At 42.2% G+C, this 18,912-nt stretch overlaps 1 protein-coding gene across 1 annotated transcript in view; it reads right to left on the bottom strand.

Moving 5' to 3' along the window:
- LOC121610498 (exostosin-1a-like) overlaps positions 1–16,732 on the bottom strand; it is a 39,324-nt gene extending 22,592 nt beyond the window's left edge. Inside the window, exon 1 of the mRNA XM_041942640.1 lies at positions 14,812–16,732. Coding sequence (XP_041798574.1) covers positions 14,812–15,764 — 953 coding nt within the window. The 5' untranslated portion in view covers positions 15,765–16,732. The remainder of the gene's footprint in view (positions 1–14,811) is intronic.
- Between the last annotated feature and the right edge of the window lie 2,180 nt (positions 16,733–18,912).

Here is an 18,912-nt window from a genome sequence, read left to right as displayed (position 1 = left end):
ACAAAAGTGGAAGTTGAGCAGATTAATCTGAGCGGTCCCCGAGCATGAAGGAATGCTCTCAATCAGTAAGTGACTGCGAATGGAGATCAAGCCTAACTGGTGCTACTGTTGCAGTGGCTGTTCAGCATGAGAGATAAGTCCAGGTTAGGAATGTCTCTGTTCCTGGGCCAAGCAGGGACGGATGAAGGAAGGGATAGAAGGATGCGGGAAGGCAGACGAATGGATGGAAACTGAGGAGGGTGAAGGGGAAGGGAGGGTGGGATGTAGGGAAACAGGAGAATAACAAAAGGGAAAGAGGATGGAAATAAAGGAGAGAAAAGAAGACAGAGGGAATGTAATTAACACAAATGTGGACGAAAAAGTTATGAAATAAAATAGCTATGTTCATCACTGCAAGCATTCTGTGAATGTATCAACATGTGGACAGCCTTTTCAAACATCAATTTGTTTTTGTTTTTTTTAGCAGGATGAAAAACCTCCTCCCTTTAATGAAAAAGCAACCATGACAATAGCCATGGCAGAGGGAAGGTGGCTTTGTAATGTCTCTCTTAGTTGAGAGTATGGGATGTTATCAACTGAATTTGCTATCAATGCACCAACAAATGGTCTTGTGGGTTATGTCTGATCTGATCCAATCCATCATGGTGGGAGAGGGATTTAGATAAAACCTCACTGCTGAGGCTAGGATCTGCCTAGATTGAGATGTCCTTTTTGGAACATTTTGTGTTTTTTTGGTGTGTGGGTGTGATTTAGGACAATATCGGAGGACCATGTGCGTGTGAATGTGTGAATGTGTACAGGCACTACTTTTTTTTAGGACATACCAGGGGATGGTATGCAAGTTATTCTGGGGAGGGAGAGGATAGAGAATGAGGTGTGATGGGAAGGAAAAGGGAGAGTTTATGTTGCTTACATGTGCTGGCCATTTTACATTTCAGTGGCCTTTGTACTTTTGAACCATAAATGTGAACGCAACCATGAGTGTGTGTCCACCTGATTGTTATGACTGACGACGGCTGCGGGTCGGCTGAGAATTATCTTCCTCTAAGGGTTATGTCTCCACCTCTAAAGATGGAGGTAAATGGAATGCTGTCAAATATTTTCAAAATAATTTCTTTTCCAAAAAATTAAATTTACTTTCATAGCATTGTGGAGGAGGCAGAAGTCTCAGAGACAGATGTGGCCAAACTGGTCAAAATGATGCTGCTTCTTTTTCCCACAATCAATATTAATTTTTACAATTGAATGTTCAGATTATTTTTTTTTACAATAGAGTATTCGCTGACAGCCCTAATGGATAACACAAGGAGCAAATGAGGAAATGTTTTACTTTGTAATTTGGGTGAGGTAACCCTTTAAAAACACCACATGAAAAGGAGAGAAAATGGAGTTGATCCAACCTGCTGATGTCAACCAGCCTCAAATGCACTGGAAAAAGAATGGCTATAAGTGCAAAGCCGTGTGAAGTAATGAGCAGAGCTGCTTCATTCTGCTGCTCAGAGAGTAAATTAGTGTCTCGCCAAGTCGAGCCGCCAAAAACGAAGTGTAAACACAGTCTTTTAGCTCTCAAGAGGGAAAAGATGATTACCTCACAATTACGAGACCACAGAGGAGAGAGAAGCCCCATTGCCTCGGTGACAGAAAGAGAGATTACAGGGTGGCGGCAGTACTAATGATGATGGGAAAAGGGAAAAATACTGCAGTTTATCCCAGAGGACACACAAAAATGCAGCAACTAGCAGAAATTTGTGGCACTTGGCTAACATATTGGCAATGCTCTTCAAAATGAAAGATGAAGAGGGAATGCCTTATTTATTGAATGTCTGCGGCTGAGTTAAACTTTTTTTTTTCTCAAAGCACTGAGATATCAACAGCCTGAGAGGCATTCAACAGGTTTCTATTTCAGTGAAGCGGCACTATGTTGCACAGTTTAGCTCAATTTGTGTGTCCATTTTTTTCCTGACAGGAAATACTACTAGGCCTGTCCAATCATTTAATGATCAATAAATTGATTAGCACAACAAACATGGTAATCAATATAATTTTTTTCAATACAAACACTTCTGACTTGTATGATACATGGATGCACAGGAATCTCTGGACCACAGTCAGTCTTCAACTGAATGAAGGGTCAGCTTTGTCATTTGCCACTACCTAACACCCCTTGTGTTTTAACCCATCTCATAAATCTTAACTGACTAATGTGATGACAGCAGGGGAGGAAGACCTAATCCTACACTGATACCATGATATACAACACAGACACCTACACTTCTACTGGCTATCACTGACAACAAATGACATCCTAGTGAGGCACAAGCTTAAGTCTTAAAAACTTTTCATACAACACTTACAGAAAGGTAAAATATATACAAGTAAAGGGATAGTGCAAAACTATAGACACATTTTACTCATCTTCAATCAGATGATCACAAATTACACATTTTTATTTACACAATTAAATGTGGTGAACATCACAAAGTTGTATAATCTAGCTAAACATGAATATACTAAAACTGTTGCCAAATGCAGGATGTAAAATGGGTTTAACTGTCGTCAGTCCTCATATTACATATCAAATATTAGAGGTCAGATGGAGGGCAAAGGAGGATGAGATGGGTTGACAAGCGTTGCAATTACTGTGAGTCACTTAAAGCACTGTCGTACCCTGTGACACTCATCCCCTTTTATTCAGCAGGACATGCACACCATGTCCACCATATTAGCACCATGCAAACAATATTTAGTCCCAACAGCTTTTGTTGGTAACATATTCCTTCCACTCCTTTACCAAGCTGCCAAAAACATCTGGAGGAGTTTTTAGACAATCTGACAACAAAACCCATTCAGATCCAATGCAATTATTACTTTTAGGAGGGGTAACCCACCTGATGTACAGAAAAATGCTGGTGTGTACATCATCACTGGCTTCTCAATGTTACACCCAAGGACAAGTTTAGCTGATCTTAAGAGGGGAATTAGACTGCACAACAGTACCCTGTGATGCAGCTGAATTCCTCTGGATCCTCACTGACACACTGGCCCAGAACAAAGGTTTACCATCTGTTAATGAATTCCGCAGCCAGCAGTGCTTGCTGCTGCGGGCAGGTAATTAGTTTGAACAGCGGGAAAGATCAAAGACAACACTTCCTGTCATGCCCTCTGGCTGTGACCTCACAAGCGGAACTCGCACATGAGTGACTGAAGCAAAGAAACTGTATGAAGCTTCGCCAACAGGCAGTCAGAATCACAGCAACTTATCCTTTTGATAAAACAGGAAGTGGTTCACAAACGAAACAGTTGCATAGAGTCTCTGTCAATATTTACTTGTTTGCCACCAATTCCACATTTTCCCTTATTCAACTACTCTTCTTCTTGAAATAATTTGGTGCGTGTAACATTATTCTGAGTCTAAATGGCTGCTTAATCAGGATTGTGACAAAGAACAGGAAGAATAAGGCCACCATTTCACAGAAGAGTTAAGACTGTCACATACCCAGGGTTATCATCATGTCTGCTGAGCCTCCCTTCCTCTCATAGTGCCAGTTGAAGCCCTTATCTGACAAAAAGGAGTCCAAAGAGGACAGCGAGAGATAGCATATCTGTGTGCGTGTGTTTGTGTGCCAGTTTTATCTGATGATCCAAGTCACTACCCAGCCAAGCCCTGCAACATGGTGGCTGGTAATTTTTCAATGCTGCCAAGTGTGGTTACATTGACAAAGCACAACATGGTCCCACACGGTGATGATGATACATTGCCAAAGTACTTTTGCGAAGATACAAGGACAATCACACTCATATGGCCCAACTCTTCAGCATAAGTCAGCCAGTTCCTCTCTTCAAATCTCCAAAAGAGAAATACTTAGGCTATTTATTATTGTCCTGTAATCCTCCTCCTCCACCATTCCAACAATAATAAATTAAATATCAAAAATATATTTTGTGGCACAGAGTCAAGAGTCACAGAGATTTGGAGACGATGTCCGTGGGCTTGGCAGGTCTACCCTCTGCACTGACTGGAGGATTAAAAGCCCATAGGATTTGGCTGGCCGTGGTTTAGAGTGCTGCTTAATTCTGCATGTAGCTCTCACAACATATTTCATTGTACACGAGGGATAATTGAGAAAGCCCCTGTCATGCCGAGCAAGCAACTTATCTGAGTGTTTGAAAGGACTGTAAATGTGCCTCGTGAGACACGCAAACAGTTGCTTGCTGAATGATGAGTCAGTTCCATCATTGTCCCTGGATGCTCCACCAGATTACTTTGGTAGAGAAACCTATCAAGTATTTAATCTACTTTGTTATTTCTTTGCTTCTTCATTAAATTCAATGTCGCTAAAGGCATGTTCAGATTTGGTTCAACGTTTTTTATACACAACCATCAACTAATCACATTATTCGTATCAGCTGATGGCACCGGAGCTAGCAGAAAACATACCTGAGACCAAAGAATGGACCAGAGAGCTCTATTCTGCACCCTAGCAAACCAGCTTTAACACTTTAGCAAATGTACCAAGAAAAAGCTGCCTGTGGTCTGGAAAATCCTCTCCAATCAAGTCAAGTGTCAAAACACACTGCAAAAACCATAAAAATGGATTTAGATAAATTCTCTGTTATTACCCCTCATGAAGGTCACCATAAAGTGCTGATTGTGTTTCATTACCATTTATGTTGCACGTTTTCCAGACCTTAACCCTCTCAGACCCAAGTTCCCTTGGCGGCACCCCGTACTTTCTGGCTTGCTGTTTCATACAGCCCAATTTAATCACGTCTGACAAGTAGAAAGGAAGTGATATGTGCCTCCACATGATGACAGAAAAGCTCTTCCTGGAATGGACCACACTCTGCGCCTGGCACGTCCACATCCCTTTCCTTATTCCACTCTCCTAGCATTCCAAGTGGAATACATCACCTGCACATGGCTGCCAAGGACAAGACATACATAATCTTGTCAGGACAGGAGAGAGGGGGAGAGAGGGAGAGAGAGAGAGAGAGAGAGAGAGAGAGAGAGAGAGGGAGAGAGGGAGAGAGAGAGCGAGAGAGAGGGAGAGAGAGAGCGAGAGAGAGAGAGCGAGAGAGAGAGAGAGAGCGAGAGAGAGGGAGAGAGAGAGCGAGAGAGAGAGAGAGCGAGAGAGAGAGAGAGAGAGAGAGCGAGAGCGAGAGCGAGAGAGAGAGAGAGAGCGAGAGAGCGAGAGAGAGAGAGAGCGAGCATAGGAAATGGCACTGCCCTCTGTCCAGAACAACTAACCTTCAAAGAGAGTGAGAATGTGGCTAAAACCCATTCAAGCAAATTCAAGCAAAGCATATTTGAAGTTGAATTAGAGAGAGTGCAAGAAAGCACTACAACCACTTAAGCACATGCTCAAGTACACAAGACTAAAATGACTACCAACAATGTCACAAGTTGCCAGATTTCAACCCTTCTTAAATTAGGCTGCACCAGGTCTCAAAGTCACTGACCTACAGCTGCAGTAAAATCGATGCTGAACTAACTACTTCACAGGACCTGGTAGTAGTTAATGAGTGCTGAGAGATGGACATTGATGGCAATACCCGGTGTTCAACCTCGACCTCCCTCTCTATAAATCCTGGCGGTGAAAAATCAGATGACCATCAATTGAGAGGTGAGCAGATTGATTCCTTCAAGGAAACTGTTCACTTTCAACACTTTCAACCATTTCCAGGATTAAGGAGACATATGTGCATGTGCACACACACGCACACGAGAACACATTTCATTTGTTATTTATCTATAAATCAGGGGTTCTCAAATACATTTGTCCAAGGGCCAGAATTTTTCAAAGCAGGCATAAATGGGGGCCGGAAATTCAAAAAAAGGTATTTATTTAGGCCTAAGCAACCTCTTAGTGTGAACACACTCCCAAAAAACATGGAAATCCATATTGATGACCAAACCAGAAAATGCTCTCAGACCTCCACGAAGGAGGTCAGTCAGTGCTCAATACAAAACCAACAGCTCAACTACCAATGAATGAGTCCTTATATCAACAAAAAAAAAACTGTTCTTTAGGATTCCAGGAAGGAAACAAAAATACTCGGTTTGAGAATCAATACAACAGCTGGCCAACAAAAATAAACCTAAGTGAAGCCTCTTGTGTCTAATAGACAAGTTTAGTGACTTTACAACAGCTCCAAAGGTATCTCCCCTGGCAAGCTAATCGATGATCACTCTCAGGATGGACTAGGTCTATTCCACTGGTGAGCAACACTAAATGTGCACATTTTCTCAATTCATGAATATTCTGTGAGCTGGATGGGGCTTTGGGCTTTGGTGGGCCAAATGTGGCTTCCAGGTTGTCAGCTGATGACCACTGCTGTAAATTATTACATAAATAAAGCATACCTGCACATATTCATACAATTCCTTTGGTTTACTAACAGCTGATAAAATCTAAAACATTTAAAAATCAAAATGTTTGTAGTATTTTCAGTAAAGTATTCAAGTTAGCAGTGATTATTCTTTAAAAGCAATGATCATTCAGTAGATTCTTGGTTCTTCAAACACAGATCATCTTTACAGGAGGTTCATATGGCATTGATTCATCCATAGAGTCTCTTCTTTACTAAAAGGACAGCAGAAAGTGACAGGCAATGACATTCTGCACAGAACATTAGCTTGACTCAAAGCACTGATGTTGTGAGTAAACAGGATGAGCTTCAGCTCAATACGTCAGCCCCACGTGCCTTCTGTTTTCATCTGAAGTCAGAGCAGTTTAGCCATTTTTGAATGACATGAAGCAGTTGTACAGAATAACAATGGCGGCCATGTGATAGCCTGGATGCTCAGTTATCCGCTTTCCTGCATTTGTTTCTATAGCTATCAATTACCAAGAGCTCTTAACATATAAGCAGTTTGTAATCCCCAGGCTCTACAGGAAACTGTACATCATCCATCTAGTTCAGCTCTTCACCCCCTTAACACAAGGCTATGGGCCATTAGACCCATCTCACCCATAGGCTTAATAAATACCCTCTTACACAGTATTCATCAGCCAGAAGATCCACTGTGCACGGCTTCTGGTTGCTTTATTTCACATACTTTGAAACAGAAAGTGTACAAAAGCTTATTATATATTATATATATGAGAATCTTTGAAACATACAACTGTTACATATAACTACTTAAAATTCACACAAAAACAATACATTCACCACAAATAAATATATGATAAAGTTTGCAGAGGTAAAGATGAAAGAAGATAAAGCTCAGTGAGTCATACTGACATACATTTCCTGTTCTATTGTCTGTCATAATTAGGAAAGATGAACATCATCAGACAAAGCTATAAGCATTCAGAAGAGCTCATCTCAACACACTGTCAGTGGCTGATTGTGCCAGCATTTTCCTCTGTGGCATTCAACCTGTTAACAGCCTTAGAGACAAGATGGGGACACATCAACAGCCAGTGGATAAAAATGTCAGATTATGTTGCATTTATACAACAATCAGGTGTGAAATTAGCAACACAAGTTAAACTGACAATACAATGTATTGCAGATATATTGCAAAATGTTGTTCAACAGCTACTTTAATCTTGTTTGTGTGATGGGCTACAACACATTTTATTCTGGAGAAACCACTCACTGGCAATAGATGCTTGTGTATAGCTAATCCTCTCCATTGTTCAGATTGACTATAGGAGAAAACATAAAACTCATAAATTGCAAGTGGAACTGAGCAGCAGGAAGCACCAGTCGAGGGACAGAGACCAAACTGAGAGACAAATGCAAATTCAGGGAACAGGAAACTGCATGAGGGACTTGGGTCCACAACCTGCATTTTCACTTTGTATCACATATGGGCCCAGCAAAACACATCTGAAACAGCATTAAAACACTGACCATTCCAAAATTTTTGTGTGGTCATGTAAGTATCATTTGTAGGCCATCATTGATGAAGAGCAAACATATAATCTGTGTGGAGTGGCTTTGTGGTCTACCAGCCTCCTTCACTGCCTGCTGTATCATTCAGCTCTTTCCAGCACGGCCAACCGTCAATGGTTTACTGGGAGAGCTGAGTTACAGAGGGTGGCAACTAGAGGAGTCTTCCAGAAAAGGGGATCTTTTCATAAACTTAAGTCCCAAAGTTAACTAAGGCATCACAGTTTTGCAATAAAGTCAGCCAGAACCACTGCATTACAGAAATACAGACAGCAGGCTGAACAGGGTAACCTGTGAGCAATACAGTGGTCTATTAGCCTACCTAAATGGATAATGTAGCCAAGCAGATGGAAAATAACAATGACACATTATAAATAAATAAAAAAAGAAGATTACGACCGTCAAACTAAGTAATTCGTTATTGTGCAGTACCACATCTCAGTAATTCACATCTTGAAAAAACGGCCTGTAGTTTCTGCGATGCAAGCAAAATTAGTCGCAGAGGCAGTCTGTGACAGAGCGCTCTGACTAGCATTTCAGCTTTTACTGAATCAGGCGACTATCTGACCACTGACTTTAATATTTGTGCTGTGCTTAAGTGCAACTTTTGCTTGAAGACACAATTTGACAAAGTTTCTAAATCAGTCTACCTTTGGCAGTGACAATGCAGTTCCCTGCAGCTTTCCAACCATGCTTGATGAGAAACTCTCTGAACAAAGAAGTACAACAATTCAGAAGAAAACACTTAGCCTACAAAATAAACAGTTTAACTCTGAACAGGTACACTAGGAGCCTGTTTAAAGAAAAAAATCTAACTGGTGGTCCAATGTCCAGAAATAGTACACAAGACTGCAGAAAAAGGCATTTAAAGTTAATGTGCAGGAACTCAGAGATCGAACATCCTCCCCCAACGATTATCGTTTTCCCCAAGCTCTATAAAGCTTGCATCAAGTTGGCTAGCATCCCTCTGCCAGGGGCTTTGGCCAGTACTGAGGATTAAAACCCTGCAAGTCTATAAATACACCTAGCAGACCAACGTCAGCACCCAGCCAGCTATTGCACTCACCTCTCGCTGCTGGATGGCTGGCATGTGTTTTTCCTCTTTTCTGCTTCTCTCTTGCTTTTACTTTCTCCCTCAGTTTCTCAGACTCTCGCTGCTCTCTCTTTGTGTTCCTATTTTTCCATCCAACTCACTCTCAGTTTGTCTCCCACTCCTCTGTGTCTCTCCCCTCATCTCTCACTCTATCCCTCTCGTACTCTCTCGCTTGGCAGGGCCTCTTAATTGGAAACAAGCTGTGAGAGGGCTTTCAGTTTGAGGTTAAAATTGCATCTGACCTGCCTCCTGCTGAATCTTTTCTTCTCTCCTTTGGCTGTATTACAGGCTCGTACACAGTGGCTCAGTGCAGATGTCTGAAGGACAGATTGTAGTGAAGGGGGAAGTAAAAAGTTGACTCTACCCACTGGCTGGAAACAGCAGGGACATGACAGGTAAACAAGCAAAATGGAGATAGAGTGTAGTCGCCAAACACAAATATGTGTTATATAACTTGACATTTTCAGTCTTTGAACAACATGCCCCATCAATCCAGACAGTTAAAGTAGGATATGTAAATATGAACGAGGAGAGACACTGATGCATCATACCTGATACAACCTTTTACAAGCCACAATGTGGCACCTTTTTAGAATGTAAGAATTAAGTAATACACCTTGATTCTACCATTCTCACATATGTAATGTACAGGTATACAACAATTAGCAAGTGTACAACAATCCTAAAAAAACGTCCTTTACTCAGACCAGGGGTACCTGGTGGAGTGCCAATTCGTACTGCCATTAAGAGAATGTAAATGAGTCACAAGCAAACAAAAGTAATACAAGTGGCAGATTGTTTTGCTTACTTAAGTTTTAGCATGTTATCTGAGCTGTTAAAAGACTGAAATTTCAGTATTGGAGAATAGAGTTTAGAAATGCTATGCACTAGCAAAAATACACCAAAAATGCAACCAAAACAATCAGGCAGTGTGCCATGCAGAGCAGCATCCAGGTTTAACAGGATGTTTCCTTCAAACAGGCCTGATGTGTATAGTACACAGTACATCAAAAACCTCCCCACATTCCAAGACAACATCTGGAGAATTAAGTCTGAACTATTACACAAAAATGACATGGCCATTACATGGTAATTATGGTGAGAGGCTGCATTCAGTCTGTCACAACTTCCTTGTTGTCAGTGGGAGAGGATAAGAGGGATTTGTTGCACAAAGGGCCACAGCCAGGCACAGAAACTATTACTTCCACCCAGTTAGACCACAGACTGTACCGTCTGACCCACAGGGCTGCAGGACAGTGCAACTCACTCATAACTATACTCGTAAAACTGCATGGAGAACTTAGTGATTTCTGCTTTATGTCAGTGAGATGATACTGTGTGAAGTAAGTATAAAGGTAACATCTATAGCTGTTCAAATATCTGACTTGTTTTACAAATTGGCTAATGTCTGCTAATAGCTGCTTAATGCAGGGAGATATTTTAAGAGCTCAGCTGATTAAATATTTTCACAATTTGCAGTATGCTACAACCATCTATATTCCAACTAGTGTAGGCTTGTGCTGGCTGGTGATCGGAAGGTATACTGACAATTGAAGGGATTTCTTCCTACACCAATATTAAAGTGAATTTGAAGAACTTACTATCAGATTGTATAAAAAAATAATCTCTAGAACCTGCACCCTACTGTGCATTTAGAGATGTTTGCGGTGGAGTGATGTGTCCACACGCTGAGCCTCATGAATCAGGAAGAGTGACGAGTGAATTTTAAATCTTCAATTACAACTTAGTTTGCCGTCTCTTCTTCATGGATCTGGCATTCTACTGCCCACCAAAACCGTAGATTGTGACATTAAAAATAATCATGTTAAACAGAAGATGATGCTGTGATATTGTTGAACCAAACACGGGCACATGGACTTCTACATAGCTGCCCGCCAGGGATTGAATCACCTATCAGCAATCTCAAGTGACCACGATGGGACAACATGAGGATAGAAACGATAGTCCAACCCTTAACTTGTATGTTGTTTAGAAAGTTAAAAGTTGACATAAAACAAATATTGATCCATTAACAAATGGCTTCGTTGACCACTGTCACACCCACATTTGGGCCCCTTTGGGACTCACCCCTTGGAAAACCCTGCACAGCTGGGTGCCAGACCAGGGATATACAGCAGGTCTGGGTATGATTACCGACTGTAAATAATTCAGCTTTTGGGAACTGACGAATAAGCCCTGTCAGACATAATGTTAACAATTTGGATTCCACCTGAAAAAGGCAATAACCCCACCCAACTCCAAACAGACTTTAAAAAAACCTTACTGGGGTGAAAGGGTTTTCATGGACCAGTGCAGCATTGATCAGCCCCAAGAAAGCTTCAATTAACAAATCCCAATACAGCAACAGAAGCAGGAAAATTGTTATTTTAAAAAAAGCTGCCCACATTATAGACAGATTAAGGCTAAACTCACCCATACCACAGTGTCGCATTTTCCTGAAGGGATACAATATGATTAATATTTTGTCTATAATTGCCAGTGACACTGCACATTAGCAATCATGGCTGGTGATCTATGAAAATACTGAATTCAGTGCAAAAGCTGATGTTTGACAGTATTCATTCACAACCTTTAAACACAATGGGTATGAAACCAAAGTCTAGGGTAGGCAAAATGTGAGAGAGGGCTATTACTGAACACACACATTTAAAAGATAGTCACTATCCGAATAGCATCAAGCTGTGTTCTGGAAAAATCACAGTACACTGCAAGATATTTTCTGACAGATCAGGTCCAAACAAACTTCTCATAAAAAATTAATAACTGGCTCAGAGATGCACTTTTCACTTCGCCTCCTCTGTACATAATAAACCATGGAAAATTAGTCAGTTATGAAAACTTTGGAATCCAATTTCATGTGTTGTAGCAAATGAGTATCCACTCAAAACAGCAAAACTAAAGCTTACTACCAAAGGCGTTATCCTATCTGCCAATGCAACCATATTTGTCTATGACTGACTGAATAGTGGAGAGCCCAAAGACATGACATTTAAGAGCCATTACCACTGCCCTTGGCTGAGCTGTGATTGGATCCAACAGATCAGAAATCAACACCCCTCACACCTCACACTTCTGTGTAAACCTGTAGAAATCTGAGTTTGGAATTGTGATCCGAAAAACACAGAAGCTGTGTTCTCCTTGATGTGGACAGTGATCCAGATTATGTCTAGCTTGACATCCAAATGAACTGCAAGTAAGACAACTTGAGGATGTGTTTTGGCTAACTGGACTATATTGTGAGTAAGAGACCTGTAAGATCCTCTGCTGGTGCATGATAACCGTTACACTAATGATCACTGTTGGGCTTGGAAGAGGAGTAAAGACAGGTTTTCTACTTGAAACTGTAATGTATGCTCCTCACTATTAAAATGTAAGAACTCGTAACCGTATTAGTTTCAAGTGACATACAGACTGTCAGGGCTCTACCAGCACAGGGAGAAGGTACAGTCGGGATCAGTAAAGTAATTTTATTTAATTTAACATGAATTCTGCAGTGGACTAGAGATCAAGCCACAGCCTGTTGACTGATACTGATGTGGCTTACTGAGGATGTACTGACTGAGAATTACTGAACATACTGTAGCCATTCAATGAAGCTAAGCTGGCGAGGGCTAGAGAGATACCCAAAGCCTGTTTCTCCCCCAATGCTACTTAATGACAGGAGGATTAATTTTTCCTTTGGGTTATGGCTCTGATGCCACCCATCTCACTGTGTGAAATCACTCCCTGGCAGCGCTTGGTAGCAAGCAGTGAGCTAGCAGAAGGGGGCAGAGAGAGAGAGAGAGAGAGAGAGAGAGAGAGAGAGAGAGAGAGAGGGAGAGAAAGAGAGAGAGCAGATAGCTCACATCTTAAGAGTGATATGGAGAATGTTATTCTGCTGAGCCAACGAATGAACCTCGTAAGCTGATACCTACCTACAAAGGCAGACACAAACATGAGAATCCTCTGAGGATCAATGCTAAGAAAACACATAAGACATCATGATATGAAAATACATCAGAACCAGTAAGAAAAAAAAATGAAGGCAAACAACTCATTCTCACTCTAATACATGTTGCAGCCTGGTTTCACCCCTTAACATGCTATGAAATCATCCATTATCGAAACAAGAACAACTGACAACAAGAAGGTAAAGAGTTGACATGGGGGTCAATCACAGCAGGCCCCAAAAAACGTAAGGGTCACACAGGACACGGGTTGGGGCCAGGGCATTCCTGGCTGATGCAGTTGGGTTTGTCTGGGAAATGACTGAGCAAACAGGGGCCAGAGTGGCTTCCCCTTACTGGCACCAGTGCTTTGTCCCCGCTAATCCACTCCAAAGAGCCACAGTCAAACACCCAGCGCCATACAGTCACCAGTAACAACACAGCACAGTCTGGGGGGACATGAAATGAATCCCACTGGCCAAAGCAGGGAGACAGACGCCAGTTTGCTCATCAGATTTGGGCACAGAAAACAGTATGGCTTAACTGTAGGACTTGATGATCACAACTTTCTGAGGTGCAATGTTGTCTTCTGCAGGGATGGAGACTTGTTACAAAGACTAACTAATGAGCATTATATAAGTTTTCAGATGGTCAGAGTTGCCGCAAATTTGTCCATTCAATTGCACAGAAAATTGTTATAGGTGTGCATCATGAGAACTGGTAGCTGAATGTGTCTATTCTTGTATTGTATTGACAATTTCGGTAAGGGAATCGGCACTCATAATACATTGACAGGCGGAAAGGTGGAAATGTCGAGAGCTAGAGAAGCAGATTTATCCACTACTGAATAGCAGGCTGTACAGACAGATGGGGGTATCAATTGAATTGCATTAATACATTGGCGCTTGTGGCTGACATTATCGCAAATCTACTTATCTGTGCCTTGTGATGTGTAATTTGGTAAATAAAGTCATATGATAGGAGTACTGCTTAAAAGTGGCAAATCACTGCTGGCCACTAAAGCATTTCTGTTGCTGCTGAGTAAATCAGATGTGCAAAATAAACAGGAATAAAATCGGGGAAGAGTGGGATCTATGCAGCTCTCAGACCATGCTGCATTGTGAGCTCGGTGTGGATGACTCCCATAGGTGTTTCCCCACATGGTTCCTCAGTGCCCTGTCATGTCTCAGCACTGTATGTGTGTGTGTGTGTGTGTGTGTGTGTGTGTTTGTTTTGTGAGTGTGTGTGTGTGAGCGCATGTGTGTATGCAAATGGGAGTGGGATATTGTCTGTCATACTATGCTTTTATTCTCTCTGTTGTTGTATTCTTCTATTTTGTGAACTTTGTGTTGCATTTTAAATGGATGAAAAGTACTATATAAATAAAGTTTGATTGATTGATTGATTGATTGATTAATAGTCTCATCGTACCGCTTCATTTCTGGGAAGTATTATGACAAATTATGTGCATAACATCCTGCATGACAAAAATATATGGTCTGAAAAAGGAAAATTATTACTTAGTGTAATGAATGGATGATCATGGACCTGAGCAGACCCCTGCCAATTTATGATACCACTACATGAGTTAACAACAATATCCCATTGTTACACAGAGCCCATCTGAAAACTTAACGTACAATCCAAGAAGGCAACTGGTGTTCTGTCAAAATGTTCACGACACTTAACACTTGCCTTGTCATTATCGAGTGGCTAATAGTGTGAGCTGAAGCAGGAAAACATAATGTAAAACCACCATACTGAAAAAACATAAGAACAAGATGAAAAGTCAAGACAGAGTGGGAGAAGAAAACAGAAAAGGAATGAGGCACTCGTTTGATGTAAAGTTAACAGCTGGAAACGACTTACTTGTCGTACTCTGCGTTGTCTTTGTCACAGCGGGCATCCTTGTGCTTCTGCCAGTCCTTCCCATGTTTACAGGTGGTGAGGAGGACCACATCCTCTGAGTTATGAACATGATACAAAGCATTCCTAGTGTCTGAACCTATTCCAGTAAGGTACCTTTTCCCCTTAAACACAAGCATGTACTTCCTATAAGGGGGAATGGTGTTATGTTTCAGGTAGCCCCTTTCCCCTCCTGTCCTAGGGTGGTCTTTGGAAAAAAGAGGGATTGAAACATCAAAGTTTGGCCTAAAGTTCTCTGTGCTGATGCTGGCCTTAGCCAACATGGCAAGGCCGATGTCAAAGCCAAGGTCTTCTGTGTAGTCTGGCCAGGTGCCAGAGTATAAATTGAAGATTATGTGGTTTTTGCCCCCATTCCACAGAGGAAGGCTCTGGATTTTTGCTTTCAAGTTGTGCACATACTGGGGCGAAAGCTGGTCCCGGTCCAGAGTGTCCAAACTCAGGACAAACAGGCATGCCTGTCCTGGGTCAGGAGTGTAGAACCTGGATCCTTCAATAGAGGACAAGATATTCTGATAACTCTCTGACATCTTCTCCCCTTTCTGCTGGGGGTAGACGTAAACTTTAAATCCATTCCTCTCACACAGAGAGAAATCAAAGCAGGAATTCATTCTGCAGCGTTTTCCAGTGTAAACGCCTGAGTTGGCGTCCCTCTTCTGTCTCGGAGATATGTGTTCATTGTGATCATCGCTCCGGTCTCGCTCCCAGGAGCTGAAAGGCTGCAGGGATCCCGGGAAGCGACGCCACCGCGCCCCGGGATGATAACCGGTGAGGCTGCGGTCATCACGCCGGCTGGGACCCCGTCTGGAGAGCGGGACTTGTATCCCCCCAAAACAAAACAACAGAATGAGACACGCACCGGCGGAGAACAGGGTTAAGTACCGTTTTTTGGCCTGCATGTGTCCTACGATCTGGGATAAGATGTCTGGTGATAAATCCACGAAGTCCCCAAGTTTTGGTCTCACCACCTCCTTCGGGATCGCTCCGCCATCTTCCCCCGGGCTGCAAGGGTTGTGCGCTCACGTCTCCCACCTTCTGCTTCAGATGCCTTTCACAAGTCCGGGAACTGATCCAAAGCATGTGGGCGATTTATAATGTTCATCCACCTCGTCTCCTCTTCAATAGTTGTATCGACTAACTGACATCAGTTTCTGCAATACGACAGTGACCCGATCCACTTAAAAACTGGGGTCGAACGTTAACGTTGAAGTGGCACCCCACTTTCCTTTGTACATGACATTTAATTTGCTCAAAACGCTCTTTTGCCACAGCATGTAGTTCAACGAAAACCAAGCGGTAACAAGTAACAACACTGCACACAATTAGTACAAACTTGAGTAACGTTAAAATAGCGTGTGTGCAAGACTTGTTGCCTGGACAGTTAACTATTGTCCCTACTGGAAATTAGCAACCAAGCGGTCACTGGAGCCCGAAACATTCAACATACCCAGCCTGAGACGTTTCCACAATTGTTTGCCTTAATGTATCGAAAGATAAAAGTATCATAACTGTTTGCTAAATCTATACAGCTAATTCATCCGTCCGATTTAGCTAGCTAGCATGCTAACAAACTGGCTAGTTTCTAAAAACATTCTCAGCTAGCTTGTTAGCTAAGCGGCTGCATCAAAGTAACGTTAGCTTTAAAGCTGGTTGGAAGTAAGGACAGCCAGGCAGTCCCTCTTCTCTTCCTAAAAACCATGTCTCTTCATTCGCAACGCTTGTCCTTACGCTCTTTCCACAAAACCGACAGGGTAGTTTCTCCGTAAATTGCTTGAGTCGTGTGAAGTGTCCAGTGCCTCACAGAAACAAATACAAGAAGTGCGGTGGACAGCGCAAACCAAGCGGAGCCGCACGGCAGTCCCACCAGAACGCCTGCTGATGATGATGTGACGTCCTTCCACGGCGCACGGTGCGTTCCCATTGGCTCGCGTCATATCTAAGGCGGGCGGGGTTTCCAGCGCACCCATTCACATCCAGGGAGAAGGGAACTGAGCATGGAAGGAAGGTAGAACAGTTTCTGCGCTGATCTATCACAGAAATCTGTGAGCTCATGTTTCTGGTTTGCCTATTGAACCATATCATGCCATATGAGAAACTGAGAAGTGTCATTGAATGCAGGTTTTTTTTTCCTGGCAGTCCATGATAGTTAAGTGGGAAACCATCAGATGTAGACTTTTAAACCATAAAATATCTACTGCATTGCAGTGAAATGCGTAATGTCACCTCGAGGTCCGTTCAGTTACTGTTAATACAGGGACCTGAACCCAAATTCTCTTTGAAGCATGGTCTTAGTCCACCAGCCCTCCTTCTGGATAGTTAATGGTGACCATACAAATAAAGGTTAGTGCTGCAAGTGCTAAACTTCTTTAGATCCTGATTTTTTGGCTATAAACACACCTACCTTATATAAAAAAACAAAAACAGTATAATATTTCTCAAAAGTGTCACCTATTGTTTTGTCTGTAGAACATTTCCTGGAGCTACCTAATTATTTATTGTTAACCTCAGAAGCTGCATAATAGTCCTAGAGGTATTTAATTTACACTCACATAATTTTGGATGACAAATTTGTTGTTTATTTTAGAGTTCATTCAGTCTTGACATTGCTTACAGTTAATTGTTGCTCTCAAATTTTAAGCCAATATGCAGGAGAGGTCCTTATAGCGCTAACAAGTGATTCTACAGCTGAGATACTGGCTATGCCTGTTAAAAGACCAAGAACCAGAATGTTTGCAAGATGTGAATGTTGGATTCTAAGACCTTCAGATATTTATTTTTTACAGGACAGTCTTGGTTCTTTATCAGCATGCATTTGTCCTGCAGATGTGCCCTTGAGCAAAACACCGGGTCCCTGAGTCATTGCAGTGCTGCTCTGTAGCCAAACATGACCTCCGAGCCTTGTGCTGGGAGGATTATGCAACAGGAGAAATTAATCATTTTCATCCTAAATAGAAATAGCATATACTTGAAAACATTAGGTAAAAATAGAATAGAGTTGGCCCTGAGAGGAACTGCACCAGTGAATGAGGACCAGCAGGACAATGGCACTGCAGTGCATTAGCCAGGTCTTTTCTGGCATGTAGTAAGCCATGATGTGTTTTCACAGCTGCTGTGGTCTGAAAGACTAGAAGTGATTTTGCAGAAGCGGGGAAAGAGCAAGGAGGAATGTGAAGCTGCGTTCCTCAGGAGCTGTGGACCAGCTATCTGCACTGCCTCAGTTCCCCATGGACCACTGATCAAAGACAGGGAGGGATATGATGGCCACCTCCTCATTCTCTACCTCCGCCCTTTTCTCTTTGTCTCTCCTCTTTCTGTCTCACCCACCCCACTCCTGCCATTTCCCTCTCTTACTCCCCTATCATCCCCTCTGCTGCTGTCTGGCATTCTTTCCATCTCTTCTCTCTTTCATCCCTTCAACTAATTTACGACGGCGGTGTCGCCAGTGACTGATGTGAATAGATGGATGTTCCTGAGCTTTTGCTACTACAATGATCAGATGTGCATTGTTTATATGTCACTGAATTCTAATTCTGTCTCTTTAAAGTGCGCTATCCATGTGGAATTGTGGCAGTCTCTCACTTTACACTCTGAATTTTTATAATTGCACATCCAGTAGGCTTATTTGGATGCCTCAGTTCAAAACCAATGTGAGGACAGAGTAAAGACAAATCAACAAAAAATGTAAACAATTGGATGCCAGAAAAAAAAAAAAACATTAATAAAAACATTTGCAGGGTTCTACTTTTGTTTAGCTATTATCTGCAGCTTAATGAGAGTGTGGAGAAGAGGTCTCCCTGCTGTTGCATTGTGTTTGCTGAACTGAGCACTGGCCAGATTTAGAGCAGCAGGGTGACTGAGCCAGAGCAGCACTCCCACTGTGTAATACACGCAACCATGCCAATATCTAATTTGGATGCACCCAGGTCAGCATAGTTTTCCCAGCCAGCCAGCCAGCCAGCCAAGCAACTAAACAGCCAAATGGAGATTTATTATTTCCTTCTGAGTACATTTTGAGGTCATTAATTCACTTTTTGTCAATAACAGTAA

The sequence above is a fragment of the Chelmon rostratus genome, chromosome 8 (assembly GCF_017976325.1).
Source record: "Chelmon rostratus isolate fCheRos1 chromosome 8, fCheRos1.pri, whole genome shotgun sequence".
NCBI lineage: Eukaryota > Metazoa > Chordata > Actinopteri > Chaetodontiformes > Chaetodontidae > Chelmon > Chelmon rostratus.
Note: the sequence above shows the minus strand (reverse complement) of the source record. Positions and strands in the feature narration are given on the sequence as shown.